Source organism: Octopus bimaculoides, chromosome 13, assembly GCF_046866305.1.
Source record: "Octopus bimaculoides isolate indiv1 chromosome 13, ASM4686630v1, whole genome shotgun sequence".
In the NCBI taxonomy this organism is placed as follows: domain Eukaryota; kingdom Metazoa; phylum Mollusca; class Cephalopoda; order Octopoda; family Octopodidae; genus Octopus; species Octopus bimaculoides.
In genome coordinates, this window is record NC_142940.1 from 24,952,526 (window position 1) to 24,979,025 (window position 26,500).

A 26,500-nucleotide genomic window follows, 5' to 3' on the forward strand; every position below is an offset into this window, starting at 1 on the left:
ATTGTTCTGTATTCCCGCAAATTGGTGCCAGTGTTACACAGTTCAAGGCATTAAACAGCAGGAACAACGTGTAATTAACCTGTGTTTCAGTAGTTTGATAGCAATAAGTTAACATTTTTGCATGGAGAGTAGTTGCTTGCTGTTGGCACTCCGACGACTTTTTCTGAGTTTTAGCAACAATCAATCCCAATCAATGCCTTTATATTCATACGTAACAATCAGCTCGTCATACAAATGTTAGAAATAAGTCACCCTCTGGCTATCTCTCCTGGAACGACATTGCTTCTATAAAGTGTTCACATTAAATTCACTTCTAAGACTATGTTTTCCTCTTGAATACCAAAAAAAGTAGTTTTAGCCTAAGGTAGTATCTCATTCATGAAATAGCCAAAATCAGTCCAAACTTAGAATATTGTGCCAGCAGAATTTCTCTTTTTTTATTTCTATTATAACTCCTTCGCAGAGTTTTAAAATTTCATTCTATTCTTTGGTTGTATTGTCTCATCAAGCTAACATTTTTCTAAGTTTATTATGCCATTTTCTCTATTAATGAATGATGGTATTTATTCAGCTCGGTTTTCCATATCATTCTAAATACTAAATGCTTCTGATAATTTACTTCATCATAAACCAAGCCGCTTTCTATTTCCTATGCTCAGCATCAAGATATACCACCCTCTCTTGATTATTACCCCAGTTTTTCTCCGTTCTACTGTCCTGATTATCACACTATCTAAACCAGATAACCAACACTAGTGATATAATAGATAATAAAACGACTGCAACTCTAATTTGCAATCCAATAATGAATCTGCTAACAGCCTCAAGCAAACAATTAAAATCATTTCAACTAACAAATATCAGCTGATGTTCCTGGAAAACAGGATGTGTGTTCTCAACAAATCCGTGAAGAATTTCCATTTTCTGTTGAAACAATATTTATTATTTAACACAATAACATCTTTGAGGAACGTGTGATTATCATCAATTTCATTTCTCACAGGCTTGATATTTAATTAAGAAACGTTCATTCATATTACCGAGTAAACACAAAAATACACCGTTGATAAATGTATTTTTCATTATAAAAGTATATTATATGAGGTGTAGTCAAAAAGTATCCGACCTTTGTCCAAAAAACAAGCAATATTAAAAAAAAACTCATCATTTTAGTTTCGTCTCCTTCAAAGTATTCCATTTGGAAGTCTACACACTTCTGCCAGTGTGTCTGCCGCTGCCTGAAACGTTTCTGGAAATCACTTTGTGGGATGCTGTAGAGCTATGCCGTCAATTTGCTTAATGTCCTCTTTTGACTCAAATCTTCCCCCTTTGAGTGTTTTTGTTTTGTTTTTGTTTTTAGCTTTGTCAATAGCCAAAAGTCACACGAAGCCAAGTCTGAAGAAAGCCTGACGAACAAGTGGTGTGTTTTGCTTGACGAGGAATGCTTTAACGACGTGGGTAGAATGAGCGGGTGCGTTGTTATGGTGGAGTTGCCAGTGTTATTGCTACCCACTGGTGCACATTAGTTACACGACGGTCTTATTGCAGAAACAGCTGTAAGCTAATGAATTTCATAAGATAATCGTTTATTCCTTTGTCATCTTATGCATTTTATTTTCTTAACTTTTGAGAGCTCTAAAACGTATAGTAGAGTATTAAATGTCTCTACATTGATGGTCTAGAGTGAAAGGAGAGAAAATATGTGTAATAAAGTTTATCTATAAGGGGTGTGTATTCTTCAACTTTACTCTATAATCTTAAGGACATAATTTCTGTATTAATTGTCCAATAAACTATCCGTAACACTCAGTGATATTGGTTTCAAATTTCGGCACAAGGCCAGCCTTTTCATAGTCGATTACATCGACCTCAGTATTCAGCTAGTACTTATTTCATCGACCGCAAAAGGCAAAGTCGACCTGGGCAGCGTTTGAGCTTAGAACGTAAAGACGGACGAAATGCTAAGCATTTTGCCTGGTGTACTAACTAGTCTGTAACTTGTAACTCTCACCTCTATTCACACTTAATGCACTTCAAGGGAAAAAGCTTAAAACGTGCTGGTTTTAGCTTTCTTTTATGTAATTCAGCAATCCCAACCAATATTATTACTGTAAAAAACTGGAAAAGTTATCGTGTGAATTGAATTTAGGGTCCTTTACAGTCGCTTAAGCCACTAAATAATGAAGAAAGTACCACGAAGCCTAAGAATTTAATGGAATACTGAAAGGGGAGTTGCGCTGTTTTGTCCTTTCTTCTAGAAAATTACTGTCCTAAAGAAAGCTTTAAGCGAAATATTGTCTCAACCACATGATATATGTCATGTGGACAACAAGACTATCTTTTGTAGAAGAATATTGTTAATTTAATTGACAGCTGCATTATATTTTAGTTAGATTTGCACTCGAGAAGACTGAAAATGGAAACTAAATATTGAAAAGCATCAGGATCATATTTTTGCACAAAATGATGAACCATAAATTGAGTGAGGTTTGAAATATTTGATAATTACACTCAGCAATGACATAAGTTACGTTTTACTCCCATACACTCGCCCTCGAATCACAATCTATCGTTAAAAACAAAGCGGTGAACAATTTATTCCCTGAAATACAAAAAGCCTTTGATTATGCATCTGCTAACATAGATCTGCCAATAAGCATCCACAGCAAAAGTAATATAGTAATAGCAGCAGTAACAGTAGCAGTATTTCAGGTATTCACAATAAAGAGAAGTAATTAATTTTCTTAGGGATGATCATATTTTGCCAATTAAACACACACACCATATATTTGGTCTTCACTTCAGCTTTATTATTTTAGTTACTTTGTCAAAGCTCTTTCGTCACACTTCCTATGACCTATTCAACGACTCTTTATCTTGGATTGGTTTCGATGAATTTTTCTCTGTATGTGTGTGCGTGTTTCGTTGTTGTTGTTGTTGGTATTGTTGTTGTTGTTGTTGGTATTGTTGTTGTTGTCGTTGTTGAAGATTCGGCGTTTTAACTCCAGAAATTCTTTTAGTATTTCTTTAAATACCATTGTGTTGTCTGCCGGTGTTAGAGGGCGAATATCCCATCTATCAGCACTCATCTTCGTTTGGTCTGGATCGTAATTAGCAAATACCACTACATGCGGTATCTCAAAACTTTTAGTAACCGATACGTATTTACAGGAACATATCAGACCATTTTTAACGCTTTCCATAACCTCGTAGTTGATATGTTGTTCTTGACTACGAGTCAAATCAAAAATAACAATGCGTTGTCCATTGTACATGAACTTTATATCCAGACTTCTTCCGTTCTCGAATCTTATACCGTTTAAAGTCTGCAGGTATCTCGATAAATATGTTTTCCCACTGTTTCCAATAGGATCCGAGTACCATATTATTTTACGCTGATATAGAAACTTTTCTAATTTTTGTACGTTATTTAAACCATGAACCCTACAAGAAGTAATGTATAAAAATATATCTTTTATTAATATTTAAAGACTACCGTAGGTTCATTTGATATGTATTCAAACCATAATCTCACAGAATAATAGGCTTTGAGAATCCCAAAACCTAGAAAAGCTTATCTTTTCAAAATAATGTATAACGTTTTTTTTTTCTTTTTCCAATCTCTTTCGTTTTTCATATTCGTTCATGGAATGCACTCAAGCTAGAAATTTTACTACCAAACAGCACCGACACATTCCTCACTACCAGTACGCCACCTCTACCACTACTATCATCATCATCATCATCATCATCATCATCATCATCAAGATCATCATCATCATCATCAAGATTATCACCATCATGATCATAAGTATTACTATCGGCAGCATTTTCAACATTATCTGCATTGTAATCATCAACAACGTCATTAAATCTACATTTCTTCATTCATTTAATAACGGACAATAATTCCAGTCAAGCAATTGTAACCGTATGTATCTGCGTTTATACGTGTTTATGTTAAGATGGAAAATAATATTTAAAGATGAGTAGGAAGATAGATAATAGATTACGTACGGAAATACATGCAAGTATATCCATCAATAGACACAAATACACACACAAACATATATGTATATATATATATATATATATATATATATATATATATATGCATACGTTCATACATACATATATTTATTTACGTATGTGTGTGTGCATATTATATATATAAATTTACTCGCAGACATACACACACATACACGTATATATATATATATATATACATACGCACGCACAGACAGAGAGACATGTGTGTGTGTGTGTGTGTGTGTGTGTGTGTGTGTGTGTGTGTGTGTGTGTGAGGCAGCATGTATGTTTCTGTTCGTGTATATGTTTGTGCGTAAGAGGAAGGAAGGAGGAAAGAGAAGTAATATATGTTTTTAAAAATTACATAGATTCAGCGGTTTACAGTTCATTGAAGCCAGACCGAGATGTATCCCTTTTAGAAAATTACATTTATTTTTATCATATTTAAACTCTTTTTTGTTCAACCTTCAGAATTGGAATTATCTTCGAGATTCTGAAAGGTCAAAGTTTGATGAAATAGCATATTCGTGCATAATTGTATGTTCATGAGTAAATTCTTTAATCACCAAAAAGATAAGATTTTTATGTGACAGAAGACATAATATTTGCAATCACTCAGTCTGCGTTCAAATACTGAAACATACAGATGAACCACGGCATCTCACATCTGATAATGATATTACAGAGAGGCAGCTGTTGCTATCCTTAAATCTAGGTTAGAATTAGAAATGTTTACTGTTGATGATAGAAACTTGAGTGTTAAACTGCTGTGTTGTTATTATATATGTACATGTAAAGATGGTGCGACACAATCTGTAGAGTGCCAGGTTAAATTTCTTGCAGTGTTTAATTACGTTACATTACGTTCAAATGTTGTTGACGTTAACTCTGTGTATCATCCTTCTGCACTCAATAAAAATCCAATAGTCGTATAGTAGCATGGGTCGCCATTTTGCATATACATATTTAAGAAATACTTGTTTAGACATATACAACGTGATATCCTCAAGTAACACACGCTAATGGAGTACTAATTATTAGAAGTGCCTCCTAAATCCTGTCCAGTTTCTGTCTTTATAGCAATATACTGACATCGATTTTCCTTACCGTGTGTATATATATATATAAGCCCTTGCGATTTTTCGATTATTTCTCTTTTTGATAGCCAGCGCTCATTTTAAAGTGTCAAAAGTATCATCATGTATTAAGTTGAAGAAAGTCACTGCTCAAAATAGAAAACTAATTGAAAGTTTTTATAATTAGTTGTTAATATAAGTATTTGCGTATGTGCATGTACACGCGTGTGTGCGCGCGCGCGTATGTGTGTGTATTTAAGATAAGCAGATCAATAGGCAAGTCAATAAACATATATACTGAGACCAAATAGGAAGGGAGGGAGAGACAGGAATTATAATTATAAATGAAGATATAGAAAGCTGAAAGGAGAGAATGAAAAATGATAGAAGTTGTCATACCTCTTTTCATGTCTTTGTAAGTTATATTGGCCAGCGACTCAACTTTCATGGGGAACAACTCCACTTCATATTTTAAGATGGTTTCAGAGAACCACGAGTCCACAATTTCGGTCTCATTATGCGCAGTTTCCAGTATACCTACAACAAAAGAATAACAAAGAATGTAATGCACTAAATTATTTTGAGTGTTACTTTTTACAGAATTTGAAGCTGTAACCCAGAAAAATATTAAGAAACAAACGATCGTCAAGACATGTAATCAGCTTCCGCACGCAAACTCCTTGAGAATTATTCCAGAATAGATCAGTGGGTGATGTAGAAGCAATGGTTAGGGTAATAGAAAAATTATGGAAGCTGCCATATGAAATGATTTTATATGGAGCAAATACTTATAATATTACTCTAAAATTGCACTAAACTTATAATCCCTAAGGAAAACTTGCAGATCACGCAAGAAATATTGCCATATCAGCCGATTCGTTGTGTCTGAATCAACAGTTTCTCTTAAACGAACCCTTTAAATATTTAAATTGTAACTATCATTTCATTCATCATCATATCATTCATCTTTATTATCTTCTTTAGTCAGTATCATTATTATATTATAATCATCATAATCATTATCATTTATTATAATCATCATCATTTTTATCATTATCGGCTCTAATATTATCAATATCTAAAGGAAATATTTATAATTGTTCTCGTATCTTTCATCTTTTTTTCTTTTCTTTATTTTTTTATTTACTTTTTTCAGTCACTTGACTGCTGCCATGCTGGGGCAATGCCTTGGAGATTTGTTTTCTTTTTAGTCGAATGTATCGACCCCAGTACCTATTATACTGAACCCTAATGCTGAACCTCTAAGTTAAGGGGGACGTAAACTCCCCAGCACTAGTTGTCAGGCGGTGGTGCGGGACAAGCCCAGACAAAAAGACACGTACACAAACACACGCACGCACACACACACACACACATACACACATATATATTCATATATACACGTATATATATATATATACCTTCTTTCAGTTTCCGTCAACCAAAGCACAAGGCTTTAGTCGGCCTGGGGCTATAGTAGAAGATACTTGGCCAAGGTGCTACGCAGTGGGACTGAACCATATGGTTAGGAAGCAGGCTTCTTACCACAGAGCTACACCTGCACCTATCAGAAATATTTTTTCTAATTTTATTTTCCCGGGGTCGTAAAACTAAGAACCAATCATATACTAAATCCATTAAACCGTCAACAGGAATTCTTTTAAATCTGTGCTGATTTATTTTCATGACAAATTATTATTATTGAAGAGCAATTGTAAAATCGATAGCCGGAGGATTGGTTGTATTTATTTTTGTTGTTTATGTCCTCAGTTCAAATTTCCTTGGTGATCAAATTCACCTTTTATACTTTTGAAGCTGATACATAAAGACAGATTCTTTGGTTAATTTCAGTAACTGAGCACACCCACCGCATTACAATAGGACTCTTTGTGAATAGTCGTCGCATAGCAGTAGAATTATAGAATCGTTAGAGATTTCGACAACTGTGTCCTATAATTTGAGACTAATAAAAACCATTGTCATTACAATATAGAAGCGGAGTAATAGAATTACTAGATGCCTAGCAATATTACCTGTAATACTTTACGTTCTGAGATCAAGCATATCACGTTGATACCAAATTACCTTTCAGCCTTTCGGGATCGATAAAATGAGTAACAGTTAAGTACTTCTGTCGTTATAATTGTTAGTTCCTATCCCAAAATGAGTGGTCTTGTACCTATTTTAAAACCATAATTATAAGTAGTAGCAGTAGTAGTAGTGGTGGTGGTGTGGTGGTGGTGGTGGTGGTGGTGGTGGTGGTGGTGGTGGTGGTGGTTGTGGCGGCTGCGGCGGCTGCGGCGGCGGCGGTGATTTTGGTATAATAGTAGTAGTAGTAGTAGTAGTCACATCACCGAACGAATACTTTAAATTATGTTATACAGGATTCATGGCAATAATGTCTCTTAATTTCCCATCTGCCTAACTATAACTTTTGTTAACACTCATGGGAAAAACAGAAATAATTATTTCCACTTCGATCATAAAAAAGAACACATGTGAGAAGTATCGAACGTTAAAACCTACCATGTGACAGTCGGACTTTATCATTGCTATCTTTAGATTTCGTTATTTGTATTTTACCTCATTCTATTTTTTCCCTTTTTTTTAAAGAAATAAATCAATAATATTAACAAAATTATGAATAATAGATTATAAAATTCTGCTAAAGTTTTGTATTTCGGTAAGCATTTTGCTGTTGAAGTGTTTGGACAATATACACATTAGTTAGGATTTCTGCCGCCAGGTGTCGTCTATTGAATCCTATACAAAAGACAGCCGATTACATTATATTGCAGGAAATATTTTACTATATTTATAAATTTACAGAAATTAAATAGCCTTTGCCAAACAATCAAATATTTTCAAATATTTGTCATAGTTATCGTTGCGGTTGTTTCGTTTCTCTTAAAGTTGCTCTAGAGAATTAAAATTCAACACGTTTCCTGTCTTATTTACCTCTATATTGCATAAACTTCCGTTCTCTTACGTGGAGAGAACTTTAATAATACTCCATTTGCATTCCGTTAACTGAAGTTGGAAATAATGGTGAATGAAAAGTCTAATTTATAACTGCCGTTTAAACCAAGACACCGGTTGTGCAACGAGCCCGTTATTACTATAATTACCTTGTTTGCCATTTGTGTGTAATTATGTGTGTGTGTGTGTGTGTCTGTCTGTCTGTCTGTGTTTGTCTGTGTCTGTGTCTCTGTGTGTGTACGTGCGCACGATTTTTTTACATGATATACCGAATAGTTATAATCAATCTTGCTTACATAATGCAACATGTAAATATATAATTACGTCCGAGGCAACACTTTTAGGAGGCCATCAATATAGTTATTCCACCTAGTATATAAATATCAGCCGTACCATACTCAAATTGCATATATTTTCAAAGCAAGTACGATGTACTTGCTTTTCAAATATAGGAGTCATTCTCAATTAAATACACTATTCAAAATACTGGTCTGCGGTTAAGTATCACAAAATATAATTGTGTGTTTGTGCGTGTGCATGCGCACGCGCACACACACACACAGAAACGAGTGGTCATGCTATTTTAAAGAGACTCCGTTTGCTGGTTCATTAGGTTTCAACTGCTTGACAAACAATGTTGGTGTGTTTATGTTCCCGTGATTTAGCGGTTCGGCTAAAGAGCAATAGAATCACGCTATAAAAAGAAAAATAAGTAATGAGATTGACTCAGTCAACTAAAATTTTTCAAGACGGTGCATCAGCATGGCCGCTGTCTAATGACTGAAACCGGTGAAGGACTACTTATTTGATCAGCTTTAGTTACAGATTATCAACGAGTCGGTTACTGGTTCATTGGGTTTATGGAGGACAGGGTAACAAGGTATTTTCAGTGTAAATCAGAGCAAACCATAAATGGAAGTAAGTTTCGTTCTAGAACAGCGGTTTCTCGGTTTCTCGCATTGTTTCTTACCTTCTTTTCCTAATAAAACTATCTTGAAAGATATGGACAGATATCTATCATATTGAATAATGTAGACTTTATGCATTTATGCGCGTGCCCAAACATGCGCGCACGCACACACACACATACATTCTGTGTCAGGAGATCACAAAAGTCCTCGAGAAACAACTTAAAAACCATAACCTACAAAAGATTCGAATATAATCAGCTATTTAAATACATATAAAAATGTTTATGCATATGTATTTATAGGTGTGTGTGTGTGTGAGAGAGAGAGAGAGAAAGAGATAGTAAATGGGTGTATATATTTACAATTGGTGCTATTAAGTTTGACATGGCTTGGGCCAATGCTGGTTGAAGCCCAAAAGTCAAAACTTAATAGCACCTCTTGTAAATATATACACTCTCGCTCCCTCACTCTCTCCCCCTCTCCATCTCTCTCTCATACGCGCGCGCGCGCATATATATATAATTTTTTAATTTCAAGAAAAACTAGAATTCTAGTATGATCATCTCGCTTAATGTGGGGCGGTTAGTTTCCCTGTCAGTAAATAGACTTGTACTTCTTTGCGGCTAAGAGGGTTTTTACCTCTTATATCTAGCAATGTATGTGCATCGTCAATTACTATTAGTGACAATTGAATTCTTCCTTTTTGGCTTTATATTCTTTTTCGGTTTTATATTGCTTAAAGCCGCCTTCGCTGTAAACGTGTATATATATATATATATATATATATATATACATTTACATATACATATGCATGTATGTATATCCATAGATAGATAGATAGATAGATAGATAGATAGATAGATAGATAGACTTCTCTACCTATAATTGTGTGTGCGTGTGCGTGTGCGTGTGCGTGTGCGTGTGTGTGTGCGTGTGCCTGTGTGTATGTATGTGTGTGTATGAGTGTGCATGTATGCATGTTAAAAATTTGAACCCTGTCTATTAATTACAGACTAAACCGGATCTTATTCAAGTTTTTGAGGCGTTTCAGCGACTGACCATAAAGCCATCCGGCTTAACAGTACACCAGTCTATCTCGTGATTGATCCTCCAACCGTGTCCGCTACTTCTATTCAGCTGAGTGGTTTGAAGTATCGAAAAATGAAAAAAGTTTTCTCAAGGATAGAAAGTGCAGCTGGGTCTGAAAATCGAATCCTCGTCGTAAACCCAACACTCATACACGGCCAAGCGCCTTTAAATACAAGTTTGTCTTCTGTTTGCGAATTCGTGTGTGTTTGTGTGTGTACGTGGGTGTGTGTTTGTGTGTGTACGTGGGTGTGTGTGTGCATGTGTGCGTGTATGTATGACTGCGTGTTCATTAAACTCCGGTAAAAGCACCAAAGATTATTGTTAATCGTTAAACAGTTACAATAGAAGTGCATAAAAAAGAGGCTTCATTTTTACCCAAGTTTCCATTCATCTAACGAAAGCCTTGGTCCTGAATAATAAAGCATTGTGGAGAATCTTGAAAGAGTTACGATGCCCATCTAATTTTGCTGTCTTGTTTGCCCAACATACTTATATAAAGACCTGCTTTATGCTAGTGTGTATTTCACGGCATTGCCTGCAGGGTTGGATTCCTAGAGTTCGGTAATTACCTCAGAGCTCTTTGTAGATATACTACCTAAATTTTTAGTGGTGTATGGGTGCAAGGTTTGATATATACCTCCTTTTAGAACTTGAAATGTCAATGCTAATGATAGATTTGTGATCTTGTTTTATCTATTATATCCTGCCGTTTGGTCAAGCTGTTCCTGTCCGAATGGACTACTAAAATTCATCTTATTCATTGCCTATCGTTTTCAAACGTTCCAAAGATTATGTCAGCACAATTTTCAGCAGCATCCATGTTATGATACATGAGAAATTTATCCAGCTTCTTGATGTATCTGCATTTATAATCTGCTTTGGCGAATACACAGCATCTATTAGTATGTGATAGATTATTTCATCAAATCTTTTCACATTCCCGACGACTAAAATAAAATTTGTCTTCAAGATGGATACTTGATAATATTTCTATGTAGAAAAATTGATCCTCGATTGCGAATCTAGACAACATTTCCGCGTTTCTTTTTAATTTCCTGTTGGTCAAGCAGTTCTAGGAAAACCAATTATATTGACCCCAGGATTGACTGGTTAATATCTATGCTTAATCATGATATATCTGTAGATACATAAACACATTTACACGCACAGACAAATACATACACGTATGAATATACGTATACATGTGTATGTGTGTGTATAAATCCATAGTATATAAATATATATATATACTATGGATTCTTTTCGTAAACGATTGAGGAAGGGTTCCTAACTAGGTATCTTTACTTTGATCTTCAGCTGCGCATTGGTTAGTACGAAAACGACGTTTTATGGTCTGACAGGCGAATTTTGTTTATTCTTTCGGCTGTGGGAAGCAAATCCTGCCTTGCTACGTGGTAAGAGTCCACAAAACTACAAACAAAATCATTTGAAGTAGGATCTCGTTGGTACAGCAGCTTCAGATTCGCATGATCTTTCTGTCTACTCACTTTAAACTATTCTAAGCTAGTGAAACATTTGTTTCGTATTTTGTAAAGTCTTTCAATAAGTCAAGATCAATTTTACAACACTTGAAGTTATCCTTAAGCATATGTGTGTGTGTGTGTGTGTGTGTGTGTGTGTGTGTGTGTGTGTGTTTATGTGTGTATGTATGTATGTATATGTATATGAATATATGTATATTATACTATATATATATTTAATTGTATCCTTAAAGATTATATAAAGACCACCTTAGACTCAGAACTAGCCGGGTCAATCCTATTTCTTGTAACTTGTGAGACAGACGATCCTCTAGCCTTTAGAATATTGGGATATTGGGAAACTATTTACCATTTTATTCAATATCCGCTGTGAGGTTGGAATGTTATGCTTCAGAAAAAGTTGTCTCACATTACATTTCAAAAATATATTATTAAGCGAACACAATTCAAGCATTTACATAAAAATAAACAAACTTTTACCCGAATCAAAAGTACATATTGTGTTTTAATCTACTTACCTCTAAATGTCTTATTTAGTTAAGTTACATAAAAGTTGCAATATGTCCATATATATATAGATGTTTATATTACTCAATACTATATGTAAGGCGATATAATTTATGGAATGTTGAAACTTTATAAAGTGTTACTCCAAGTTTCCTGTTGGTGGTGTTCATGTGAATATATAAAATAGAATTTATCTTTTCATACACAAAAATGTTTGTAATTTTGAAATATTATCAATTATTTCAAATTTAAACAAAACTTGCTGCTCACTTTCATGAAGAACGTTTTGACTGGCTGTAGATCGTTTTAGTTAATATGTAACAGGTTCGTTTCTTCCAAAACCAGATGTGTTTGGAGTGACTCGCGTTATATTTCCTTTTAAGTCTCGTAAATGTTACTATATGTTAATAGTAATGAGTTTTTAAACTGTTTTCGGTGAGAGCTATATAAGTACTGGCAGCCGTTGTTGTCTGCTAAGACTTAAGTATCACCGCAAAGATAAAATTTCAAGGAATCATATAGACTTTTGTATATATAATTATATATATAGTCATACTGGTGTTACTATTTTGGATTTTGAGAATTATAATTGCTCGAATTTGCAAACTTCCAAGAGTTCTTGGCCTTAACTACATTATTATTTAAAAGCTTGTGGTATGTATGGAAAGAAATTAAATTTAATTGGTTTCTGACGTTATGACTAAGCACATTAAGAGTAAATACTGGATTATACCTTTCCATATTTTTCGTCTGCTTTTACATTTAGAAAAGATTGGTGCATATTATTAGTTAAATCACTTTTACAAAGTACTTCATTATCATATAAAATACTACGAAAGCCTAATCCGAAGATAAACAGGATACACATTTATTCATATCAAGCATTAAATCTCTTAGCACAGAAGGCATGTTAATTATGTAAAATAAACTATCATTTTGCTTCGATAATGATTATAGAAAACGTGTGTGTTTCCATTGAGTGTGTATGGATACGTTTACGTACATACATAGATATGTGCATTTTTCCACTAGATTTTCGGGATCAAATATAATTAAAACGATTATGTAGCATTAGATTCTGTACAAATTGTATGTTTTACATGAATAATTAGATCAACCGGGCAGTTGGGAGATAAGTGCATTGGGCCTCATTATACTTACATACATGCACAAACATACCATATGTGCATATATGCAGAGACATTTGTATGTTTATATATGCAGACAGATAGATAGATAGATAGATAGATAGATAGATAGATAGATAGATAGATAGATAGATAGATAGATAGACAGACAGACAGACAGACAGACAGATAGATAGATGGACAGACCGACATACGGACAGACAGACAGAGCGACAGACGCATACATACATACATATAAATATATGTGCATAATTTTATTCGTATATATATAAGGGTGTGTGTGCATATATTCAATTATGTAAACGTGATAAATATAGTATAAGGTGAGATGCACTTATCATTCACACTCTTCTTCTCCATCTCTCTCTCTCTCTCACACACACTCAGTTTGTGTGCTTAACTAGTTCTTAACGTGAATTAATTTTACATTGGCTCATCAAGTATGTTACTATACCTCACTAATTTCAATATATAAATACCATATCTCGAGATTTCATACTGTAATTGCTGATGACTTTTATTTTCTCTCCTCCAGGCAATACGTGCACATGTATGTTTGCATATGTGCTTCTGAGTGTATGTATATGCTGTAATAAATGAGTGTGTTTAGATAGACACACAGAATTAATGATTTATCTAAAGAAATATAGCTTGCATGTGTAGCTGTATTAGCTATATTGTATATTGTATATATATTGTATATTGTATATTGTATGTGTAGCTGTATTAGCTATATTGTGCTTATTTACATTTGTATGCGAGTATGTGCCTGTGCGAGCGCGTGTGTATGCATTGTATACATGTGTGTGCGTGTGTGTGTGTGTATGTATCGATAGATAAATATATTGATAGATAGATAGATAGATAGATAGATAGACAGACATACAGACACACACTACGCACACACGCACATGCCTTTGTATGTATACTTTAACTAGCTGTGTCTGTATATTAGCACAGATATAAGGTCCGTATAAATCAATACTTTTCGCCTATTAGTACTTATGTCTGTATATGTATGTGTGTGTGTATGTGTGTGTATCTAAGCATATGCATATATTTATATATGGGTATGTATCGGTGCATATATATCTGTATACCATTTTCAAGTCTATTTGTAAATCCGAAAGAACTAAAAAGTACTTTTGACTAATGACTTTTTTTCATAGGGAGTACTGAACACTTGCGTAATCAATTTTACTTAAATTTTCAATCATTGGCTAATCCTAATCAACTTAGACAACCTAATCCAGGAGAAAAAAATTCTGTCTAGGCACCTCCTTTCCCAACCGATTTCGTCTTTAAATTTTCAATTGCTGCTGCTGCTGCTGCTACTACTACTACCATTTCAACTACTACTACTACTACTACTACTACTACTACTACTACTACTACTACCACTACCACCACCACCACCACCACCACCACTATTACTACTATTATTGTTGCAGTTTCTGTTAATGCCACAAATTCTATTCTCAGACCTGCTTCTTTTTAGACTCTGTATATCTAGAAGCTTAATTTCTTCTGCGTTTTGGCTGACTATTTTCCGTTGATCATCAAAGAATGGATAATCCTGCTACAATTAAGAATTGCAATTACATTCCTACATATTCGAATCTAGTTTCTTGCCAATTCGCTCTTAAATTCAGATTCTTTGCCAACTCAACATCCTTCCCAATTCATCATCTTCTCTAATTGGTCATCTATTAATGTCTTAAGGTTCCTCGAACTGACACACCTTTCAACCGTTGAGAATATCCTAAAATAGATTGTTACACTCCTATGAAAGCTACAGCTGAATTAGTCTGTCTACCTAACAAACAATAAATAGTTCGTATTTCATCAGTCACTTTGCAGTGTCAATACCCAACAGATTAAATTCTCACCGAAAATGTCAACCTTCATAGATAAATGTGTTTCATAAATAAATGTGTTTCATAGATAAAGCTATTGTGTCGCTAACCACTGTTCCGAAGAAACATGCCATTGTACATTGAATCCGCCACGTTCAAAACTCAATTGTCTTCTGACATAGGCAAAACCCAAATGTTTAAAGAAGGTATAAGATTATGCGTTATTTTTTATGCTTTCAAATTTATTCCTTTCATAAAAATTATGTGAAAAAACACAGTGGAACGAAATCTCTCAAATCTTTTGTGACAAACTAACTAAAATGCAGCAGTTAAAAGTTTGTAAATGTCAAAAGCGTATAAAGTCACACAGCGCTGTTATTCGCTATTGCATTTTTATCTTTTTAGGGCTTCACTTACGATGAATTGAAAGCATTCTGATTTGGATCAGCAGAAACCTTTTTATTTGAAAGTGGAACAAATATTAATAAATGTTGGGTATATGAAAGATGTGATATATAAAATAAAGAAAAAAACATGATGGTTTTAAGGTTTTCTTAAGATGTGAAGTTAATAAAGTTGTTTATATTTTCTGCATGCATTTGCATCATTTTTTAAGATGATCTGTTCATGAGTCGAAAGAGATCAATAGAACTCCTTCAACGAACAATATATAAGAAGCATTCGGGGTTTTCCCAATAATAGTAAAGTGAAATAAAGCAAACATTCATATTCTTTGTATAATCCTATTGTCTATAAAACGCAATGAAAGTTATCTACACAATGACTGATTTAAAACAACAGAGTATATATATATAAAATGGTGGACCTAGGTCCCATCTCCTGTGACTATTCACGCCAACAAAGTTTCGCCTTCATTGTTGTAACTGCCAAATAAACGTTGACCAATCTCCACACGGTTGTGCTTACACGCTTCGGTAATCTCACGTGGTGCGCACCTCGCACAGGCTTTATTGAAGCAAAGGTTTTCATGGATGATTTCGTATGCTGAACCATGACTAATTTGCAGAGAACATGCCCCGAAATCGATGGTCACTCGTCGGTTCACCAGAAGTATTTCTCAAACTTGTTGAATCTCCACGTCAGTCATGAAGATTGATGGGCATCCTGCAGTCTCTCTGTGTTTCAAGCTTGTCCTGCGATGTTTAAACTTCCCAATCCTCCCATACACACTTTTGTGCAGTAGTGATGTCCCTGTATTGTACTGAAAGCCTTCCTTGGTGTACAATGCCAGCGGAACGGCCATGCATACTCTGTAATACAACAAAGAAAACTGTAGCAATCAACGTTAAACCCCGGTTATGTAACCACAAGAGAACCACCTTTAAGCATGCGAGCTCTGATGGCAGAGTGTGCGACCAACCTAAAGAACGTTTTAGCGAAAGTGCAGATAGTTTTTGACTTCCCTTCGTATACGTGTGTGTGTGCGTGTGTGTGTGTGTGTGTGTGTGTGTGCGTGCGTGCGCGCGCGTGTGCGTGCGCGAGCGTGTGCGTGCGCGAGCGTGTGCGCGCGTGTGTGTATGTATACACATATATACACATATAAAATGATAGATATATAACAGCGAAATCTTAACGATAAACCAGCAAAGCATTTCAAAGATAAATACAAGTATAAACATAGAAATTACAAAGAAACGATTGAAAAATAGTGCTATTGATTGGAAGAACACCGTAAGTTGACCATAGCGCAATCTAGAGCTTGTTGACTTGCCTATTAAGAATTTAAGAAATGATAACAATTGAATTATGATCCTGCATAGTTGTGCGAGATACATTCTAATGACCAAATATGACAATAATGTGAATTATTTGATGAAATCGAGGAAATAGTTGTCTGTTTACTTCGGGTGAACATAAATTATGTCTACAGATTCTGTTAGGTGGAATATCAGCAAATAGATACTCCACAGATATCAACATATTTAAACGATAGCATGCATAAGCGTATGGCTGATAATTCGTTTTGCAATTACGTAGCTCTGAGTTGACATATAGATGTGTACACATGCCAACGTTTACATGCATAAATGTATGCATTTGTACTTATTACATTCTAATACAAGTTTTAAAATTCTTGTACTAATTTGTAGCAATAATTGCCTAATTAACTGTGTCCTTTCTAAAGATTAGTATTGTGGCAGTTAGTTAAATAAACAAGTTTCTTGTTGTAATAGATATAACTTTATATGTATATTCCGGGTGTTGCGATAAGTCTCTCATTAGTTTGGTATAGATGTTTCCTGTGTCACAATTCTTTAACATTATATTGGTTTCAAATTTTGGCAGAAGGCCAGCAAGTTCGAGGGAAGGGTTAAATCGATGACATCGACTCCAGTGCTCAACTGCTACTTATTTTATCAAACCGCAAAGGATGAAAGGCAAAGTCTACCTCGGTGGAATTTGGACTCAGAACGTAAAGATGGACGAAATGTCGCTAGGTATATCGCCCGGTGTGCTAACGATTCTACCAGCTCGGTGCTTTAATCTTCAACATTATATTAACAACAGCCAGGCAACTATGCGCGATTCACTTCTATTCCCAAATGGTCTTTTATGTTTGTATTTTACAGAGATCTGGACAGGACATTCTATCAGTATTCTTTCATATCATGACTGAATAGAGCTTCCACGTCACCGTGATTCTTATATTACTATCTTTAATTATTCTTTCTACAAATTCCATTGTAAAATAGTTTGACATAATATCTCCTTGGTAGATAACACTATAATGATATTTTCAAACAGTTACATATGAAATAAATGATAGCTTCAGCGTTAGTTCTATCAGTTGTCTTATCTAGGCAGTTTACTCGTATCCATGTCTCATTTGCCCATTAGGTATATAATTGTTATATCTTGTTTTTGTTTTGCAAAACATACTTTTCAAAGTAACAGCTAGTATCTTTGTGGTTGATAAAAGATAGATTACTTTGCCTATTTATCTTGTCGTCACATTGAAGCCCTCTGCCAACATGGCTATACACTTTACTTCTAGTGATAGGTATACAAATTTTCCTTTGATAGACTGTTGTGATAGATAAAGTTGTTCTCTAGCTATGTATCATTAATCATCACTCTTGATATACATTTCGAGGAGCATTTTTTGCAACTTACACGATGCTGTCTGCCTTAAGCATTCAGATAGGGTCTACAGGTGGGTACGCATATCTTTCGGAGATATACTGGTGAAATATGTAACCATCAGCGGGAACAATAAATCGGTTCATTTGTACAAAGTCATTCGTGATATTTCTTCCACTCGAGTTGTACATGCAATCGTCTCAACCACATAATTACTCTCGGCATCATAAATGTTGTGGAACAATGATTAGTCTATTGAAAGTTTGCCACTTATGTCGTTTTGTTCACAAAATACTATGTACCATAAAAAGTAAAATATAAATAAGCAACAATGAAGTATTAAATTTGGAATACAAAACAGATGCGGCCATAGGAAAAGATGAAGTCAAAATACACTAAAGCATGACATTACACAGATACTAGCCAGATATCTTTTATCTTTTATGTCTTACTTGTTTCAGTCATTAGACGCGGCCATGCTGGGGCACTCCTTCAAGAACTTTTAGTCGAATGTATCGATCCCAGTACTTAATTTTTTTTAAACCTGGTACTTATTCTATCCGTCTCTGTTGCCGAACCGCCAATTTACAGTGACGTAAACAAACCAGCACCGGTTGTCAAACAAATGGAGAACAATATGTTTCACTAGCATAAAATAGTTTAAAGTGAGTAGACAGAAACATCGTGCGAATCTGAAGCTACTGTACCAACGAGATCCTACTTCAAATGATTTAGTTTGTAGTTTTGTCAACTCGTGTGTGTGTGTGTGTGTGTCTGTGTGTGTGTGTGTGTGTGTGTGTGTGTGTGTGTGTGTGTGAGTGTGTGTGTGTGTGTGTGTGTGTGCGTGTGTGTAACGAGCTTCGTTACACCAAATTTACTCAGACCCCCGAACTTTGTAGTTGGGAAGCAAGCTTCTTACTACACAGCCACGCCTGCGCCTATAACTAACATAAAAAAATTAATTCAGAAACTACAGTGATTGAAAGACAGTTTCTTTTAGTCAACAGCAAGAAAAAAAAATCCAATTATATTTTTACAGATCATAAGATATCAATGCAATATTATGACATTCATAGATTTTCATATACAGTGGTGACGAAATTCGAAAGAAATGTCTTCAAATGTGAATTATAAGTAGATTGCTGAGAGGAAAATAGCTAGCGATAGTCATACCTTCGTTAGAAGTATTATCAAGCGCCGTAAATGAAGTACAACTGATTCAAAGATTTTTCAATGTAATAAGACTAAGAAGCGAAGGCAATGAGAATGTAGAATGGACACATTAATGCGATTAACATACATGGTTTTAAAATGGTAAGTTAATATAATGATGCCTTTATGCATGTTATTTAAAGTGTTCGTTAGTGACATGTTAATAACACGAGTTTATGACATATAGAACAAGTGTGTTCCATTTTGTGAGTGTTGTTAAATTGTGCATTAATCCAGTCATTAAGTCATCAATATCCAGCTGTCGCTTGACTGGTTATTCTTTTAATATGTTACAGGCGCATCTTCAAACATTTGTTTTCCTGCCACTAGCTTGAACAATTTTCATTATTATTAATAAAAGAAACTAAAACAAACTATTACTATCATTATTATTATTATTATTAATATTATTATTATTATTATTATTATTGTTATTATTATCATCATCATCATCATCATCATCATCATCATCATCATCCTAATCATCATCATCAACATCATCATCATCACCAACAGCATAATTTATTATTATTTTTTTTGTCTTGTTTTGAACATTTAAATACTGGTTTCTACCATACCATCAACTTCACTTCCGCTTTATCTTTCGGGGATATTAAATCATGTTTGCACGTTAGATCAGTATTTCTTTGGTGTTGATACTATTTAATAGTTTTCTAGTGATGTTGTATTCTATACAGCATGGGCAATGTGAGCTGAGTGCTTTGTTGGATGATGATGGAAAGGAGTTGGGTACTATTTCAGAAAGGTTTATTTGGGCTCTGTTGAACTATTGGTTGTATATTGAACAGAGAATAAATTTCCTGCATGCAACAGGTGCTAATCGTGTAACAGTATGCTGTGCATGTTGTTACTTTCATATATATATATATATATATATATATATATATATATATATATATATATATATATATATATATATATATATTTAAATAACGTCGACCACTAACGTGGACAATTAATGCGCTAGAAAAAGATCACATCTTGTGTCTATTAAGACCTAAATTGTTCTCAACATGAAATATAGCAGCATACCAAAACGTGAGCGGGCAAGACATTTAAAATCACCTAAAAAAGCATTCTTAAACAGGGACCGGTTTCGGTCAACTTTGTATACGATTCTGATGATTGCGGTTACATTACAAATCAGGCTGAAGAGGAATAGACAAATGGTAAGAATTTGTTAAATCCGAAACCGGTCCCTGTTTAAGAATGCTTTGTTAGGTGATTTTAAATGTCTTGCCCGCTCACGTTTTAGTATGCTGCTATATTTCATGTTGAGAACAATTTAGGTCTTAATAGACGTAAGATGTGATCTATTTCTAGCGCATTAATTGTCCACGTTAGTGGTCGACGTTATTTTTTTTAAATGTACCTTAATCCCCTGAGATTGCAGATAATATTTCTGAATCTCTTTGATTCTTTAGATGTGCTGGCCTCCTGATAATTAATCGATATTAATTAATATATGAATAATTACCAGATATTATAATAAAATTTTACCCATTATATATATATATATATATATATATATATATATATATATATATATATATATATAAGTTTATGTATATATTAATTATTTTCTCAGTTATTAAAACTTTCGATAATTTAAATACGTTAATAGTTACCGGAGGTAGCAAAATTACACTAAAAAACAATATATCACAGCCGTTTTACAAGTGGATATACCAAGTTAAAGTGATACATTTTGAGAAGATATGGATATTGACATGTGTTTCGCTCCATTTATTATTATCCATATATATATATATATATATATATATATATATATATATATATATATATAAATTACACAGGCACATACATACACACATACATATATATTTTTTTCTGCGAAATAGGGGTAGCTTATCCTGTTCAGGCTATTTCGTTTGTTTGTTTACGTTCATCGTAATTTGAATGTAATATATATATATATATATATATATATATATATATATATATATAGTGTGTGTGTGTGTGTGTATGTGTGAGGGATATATGGATTCATAGAATCGTGTGGCATTCACACAAAGTTCCTCTAATGGACTCGGCTAACAAACCACATACTACTCCAATACGAAGGCGTATAATGGAGTGTTCTACGCAGCTGGAATCCATGATATCCAATTGATTGCATTATCTCATGCGGAGTATATAAACTACAAAATGTGAAGAGGAATGGCAGGTGAATATATTTATTTAGCCACTTGACATCCTTGGGATTACCATAGTTACGTATCTTTCTTCATGTAATAATAATTTCAGTATATAATAAATTATAGAGTTGAACCGTTGGTATAACTATGATGTCTTGGTGATCTGATGAGGTAGCTTTCTTTGTTTGCATTGATTTTAGAATATACAATTGCATTGTATAATGCGTAGCGTGTACATTAATGTAGAATTGTAAAAATTAAATATCATACACTGAAATTATCATTACATAAAAAAAGGCTGCGAAACGGCCGTAATCCTGAGGATAACAAGTGATTAAATATATTCACGTCTCATACCTCCTTACGTTTTATAATTTACGTATGTGTGTGTGTCTGTGTGTGTGTGTGTGTGTGTGTGTGTGTGTGTGTGTATGTGTGTGTGTATGTGTGTGTGTATGTGTGTGTTTATGTGTGTGTTTATGTGTGTGTGTGTGTGTGTGTGTCCGAGAAAGAAGATTCTGCAATTTCTTGCTAAATAACGTGCATAAACGCTTTGATCAATTGTAATCAAATGCCTGTGCTATGCGTTAATCTCTCTGTCATCAGATCCACGTTGTACCACACGTCAGATATCGAAGTAATTGCAGAGCAACATCGGAGGAAGAGTACAACGCACCGAGACCACAATGTCGCGATAGCGCATGCACCCCTAACCACTTGGCCATATACCATATATGAGGAAACAAATACCTCGCGGAATCAGACAAATGAAAGTAAGTGCCTGAAAAGCGTAGAATTGTAAATCAAAGCAAAAAAGCAATTATCAAAGAAAGGTACAGGGGAGCCCAAACCGCCAATAAAAGGAATAGAAGAGAAATTGATGCTTCGAGCGATACCTTTTTATTCAAGAGAAGAACCGTTAGCACGCCGGGCAAAATGCTTAGCGGCATTTCGTTCGTCTTTACGCTTTGAATTCAAATCCTGCCGAGGTCGACTTTGCCTTTCATCCTTTCTGGGTCGATAAAATAAGTATCAGTTGAACAATAGGGTCGGTGTAATTGACTTTAACACCGCCCACCCCTGAACACGCTGGCCGGGATCCAAAATTTGAAACCATTTAAGAGAAGAAAAAGAACTGAGAAGCAAGAGAAAGAGAAAATAAATGAACGTTACTGCATATAAGACATCTATTACTAAGACACTCTATTTTCAGTTCATCAGAGAGAAGGAAACAATAGCAGTGTTTTTAAATAATACATTAAATCGCATAAATCAATTCTTAAGTTGTCTTCCGTACTTGCTGGAATAATTAAAACTACATTAATCATTCCCGAATACCATTTTTTCCTCGGAGCCTATTTATTTCTACTTAGCTTTTAAATACTTAATAAAAGTATTAACACAACATATTAACAGGAGAAACCCTCCGTCTCACTGACAGTTGCGTGTAAAATGTTTTGTTTATAATATATTGATTGAAAGATTGACCAATGAAAGAGGGAAGACAGTTAAAACGGATGCAACTATGTTTCACCCTACAAAGTGACTGTCCAAGCAGACAGGAGATAAATGACACAAGTTATCGATAGAAATGTACTGGTTTTACTAAAAAATTAACGAATAGGGTAAACTTAATTTCTAATAGGTGGGGAATGCTGCTAGTTTCAAATAAATGTTATTGAAACATCCAGCATGCTGTCTAAGGATTTGGTGAAAAGATTAAAATGAGTATAACTTGAAATAAATACCCTGATTTTAGACTGATATACATATAAGCATCAACACGAATACACATTCACATGGGCACACATACACAGACATACAAACACACATACGCGCGCGCACACACACACACACACATACACACACACACACATATATATATATATATATATATATATATATATATATATACGAGAGCGCTAACATGCCATCCTGAAGATAGTGCTTTGGCAATGGCAGTCATTTTTATTGAAAGGGATTATTTATATGTATTTTAAGTTTCGTGGCTTTTTCTGTCTTTGTGTTTCCTTTTGTGGGTAGGGAGAGGTTATCTTTACTTGTGCCTGTCATTCTTTCTTATAAATATGAATATTCTTTTGTCTGCTGTCATTAATAACTACTATTTCTTAATTTGGGGTTATATCTTTATCATTGTTTTCTGAGTTCTTCATTTTTGTATCCTTTGTTATTCTTTTCTTTTCTTTCTATTAATTTCTATTCATTTATTCCCATTTCTTCAGTCATTATTATATTCATGCTGTTTATTTTTGTTCATTTATGATTGGTTATATTCTGAATTCTACATCTTCGGCGTGATACTTGTTAGTTCAAATTTGTTTGTATTATTAAGTCTCCATCTATGACTATGTCCTTGGTTGTTTATATTGGTTATTATTATTTCTTGTTCAGCTTTTGTTATATTCTAAGTTATTCATATTTGATTATATTCCTTGATCTCTTATATGATTTGTTCATAGTTTGTCGTTCATTCATGTAATTTTTTTTTGTTCATTTACTTTTGTCATTCTCAAATTGAAATATAGTCTTCATTTAATCGCACTCTTGTTTGGTCATGTTTATCTTCATTTTACTTCATTTGTTTCTGAGTCTACAGTTTTTTGTTTATTACATTAATTTGTTTCTATATTTATGTAGTCTTCTGCTCTTCTTAAATATACCGCAGTCGTGTCATTTCAATACTTCTCTTCTTTTGTTATAGCCTTGATTTGTCATTTATGGTTCAATTTGTATCCATTTATATTTGGGTATATGCCCTTCATGAGTGAGTTTAAACTCGGTGCTGCATTTTGGATTTTCTTATTTCTGGTTTTGTTCTGAGTTTTTCATCCTCAGTTATGTTCTTGGTTATTCATTCTTGATTCTAGTATTCGTTCGCCATTTAAAGTAGGACAAAGTTCTGGTTCTTCGCCTTTGATTATATTCTTAGCACATCATCTTTGCTTATACACAGTATTTGGTTTTTGGAGATACATACATACACACGTGTATATATGTATATATACATATATATATAGAGAGAGAGGAGGAAGAGATACATTGATAGATAGATAGATAGATAGATAGATAGATAGATAGATAGATAGATAGATAGATAGATAGATAGATAGATAGATAGATAGACATACTAAATTTAGATTCAGTAGGGTATATAATATCACTTGCTAAAATCAGAGCCAAGGCTCCAAAACCACCAGAGACTCAATAAATAATGCATCTTTATAATATATATATATATATATTGCTGGTCATCTTTGATTTATCTACGTTTATAGTTTAAGTATATCCTTGACTTAGTTAATCATCTGAAAGTAGCGTCACTTGAAAGTGTGCTTTGTTCTGCTCTTGACGTACTCAGCTGATGGGATGAAGGCATGTTTTCGTTTTCTTAGCTTGCAAGCCTTTAAGTGACTCGTAGAAGTCAGAAAGAAGCTGCTTTCTCCTTTCCCCACTCCATTTATCCTGTATTGTTGGAAGCGCATTAAAGTCACAATTTTCACAAATTTTCACAAACACTGACTACCGATAGTTTCATCTATCTGGACATTGACTATTTTCTCATGGTCATTTCAACTAAGCTGCAGTTCGGAAGACACTGTCATGAGGATGATGTGATTATATTCTTAGTCCTGTTTTCTTGGTTGTTTGTAGTTTTTCATTATTTACACAAACTATTTGTTCTTCATTGTTGTCACTGTTCATATTTGTATATTGTATCATATTTAATTGCAATTTTCTTAAGTTATCTTTTGTAGATTTTTTTATATTTGGTCATCCTTGCTTGTTTTCTTCTTCAAGTTTTGCTTTGTCTGTCATTTCGTTTTTGTGACATTCTAAGGTTGTGTTTTAATGCTCTCTTTGTGTTCTACGTTGATTTTATTTCTTACTATTTTTGTTATCATTTTTGTCTTTTAATTTAATAATAATTTTGTGTTTTCACGTGTATTGACACTTTTCACTTCATTAAAAATCATTACATATATACCCGCTTCTACAATTATGGTTAAATTGTCCCCCCTTTGGTTATATACTTTGGCCACTCATTTATCATTTTGTTCTTTGGTTTTCTTCTTTGATTATATTATCGGTGGTGCGTTTTTGTTATCTACTTAATTCTTATTATACATAGATATTAATATATACATATATATGTATACATATATTCATTTATATATATATAGAAATGTATGTATATATATGTGTGTGTGTGTACATACATATATACATGTATGTCTGTGTATCAGATCCAGGCATCGCGGTGTAGGAAGATAGTTAGCTTCAAGCAATCCGTAGTAAATAATAAAAACAACTTTGTGGTTTATTGAGACGGAAAGTTATTAACTTTTTTCGTATCGAAGTACGATATGCTGAAGAAAGTTCATTTTATCTTTCACGGTAGGCAACCAGAGTTGCCGGGTATGCTAATAAGAATACAAGAATTAAGGAATGGAGTAGATAAAATTCGGGCAATATATGTTTCATAGCGAGTGGAACCTCGAAAGTGGTAAATATCCAAGCGAGGTGCACATCGCAGGCTACTCTTCAAGCCAAGGACATCGTGATTATATGAAAGTTTACATTGACGCAAGAAGGTACATGTTAACACATGGAAAATTCAGTCAGATTGAATCTTCTGTGTTAAGATGTACCTCCTTGCAACAATGTAAACTTCCATATAATCAAGATATTCTTGCCCAGATCTTATCTACTCCATTCCTTAACTCCTGTATGTATATATATATATATATATATATATATATATATATATATATATATATAGAGAGAGAGAGAGAGAGAGAGAGAGAGAGAGAGAGAGAGAGAGAGATACATGCATACATACGGACATATATACGTTCGTAAGTACATATACACATACATATATATATGT

General features: G+C 34.0%; 1 protein-coding gene across 2 annotated transcripts in view; it reads right to left on the bottom strand.

Annotated features, from left to right (window-relative positions):
- LOC106883780 (glutamate receptor ionotropic, kainate 2) overlaps positions 1-26,500 on the bottom strand; it is a 273,762-nt gene that overhangs the window by 175,840 nt on the left and 71,422 nt on the right. For both annotated transcript variants that reach the window (XM_014934911.3, XM_014934910.3), the window contains exon 2: positions 5,505-5,642. In XM_014934911.3, coding sequence (XP_014790397.2) covers positions 5,505-5,642 — 138 coding nt within the window. The remainder of the gene's footprint in view (positions 1-5,504; positions 5,643-26,500) is intronic.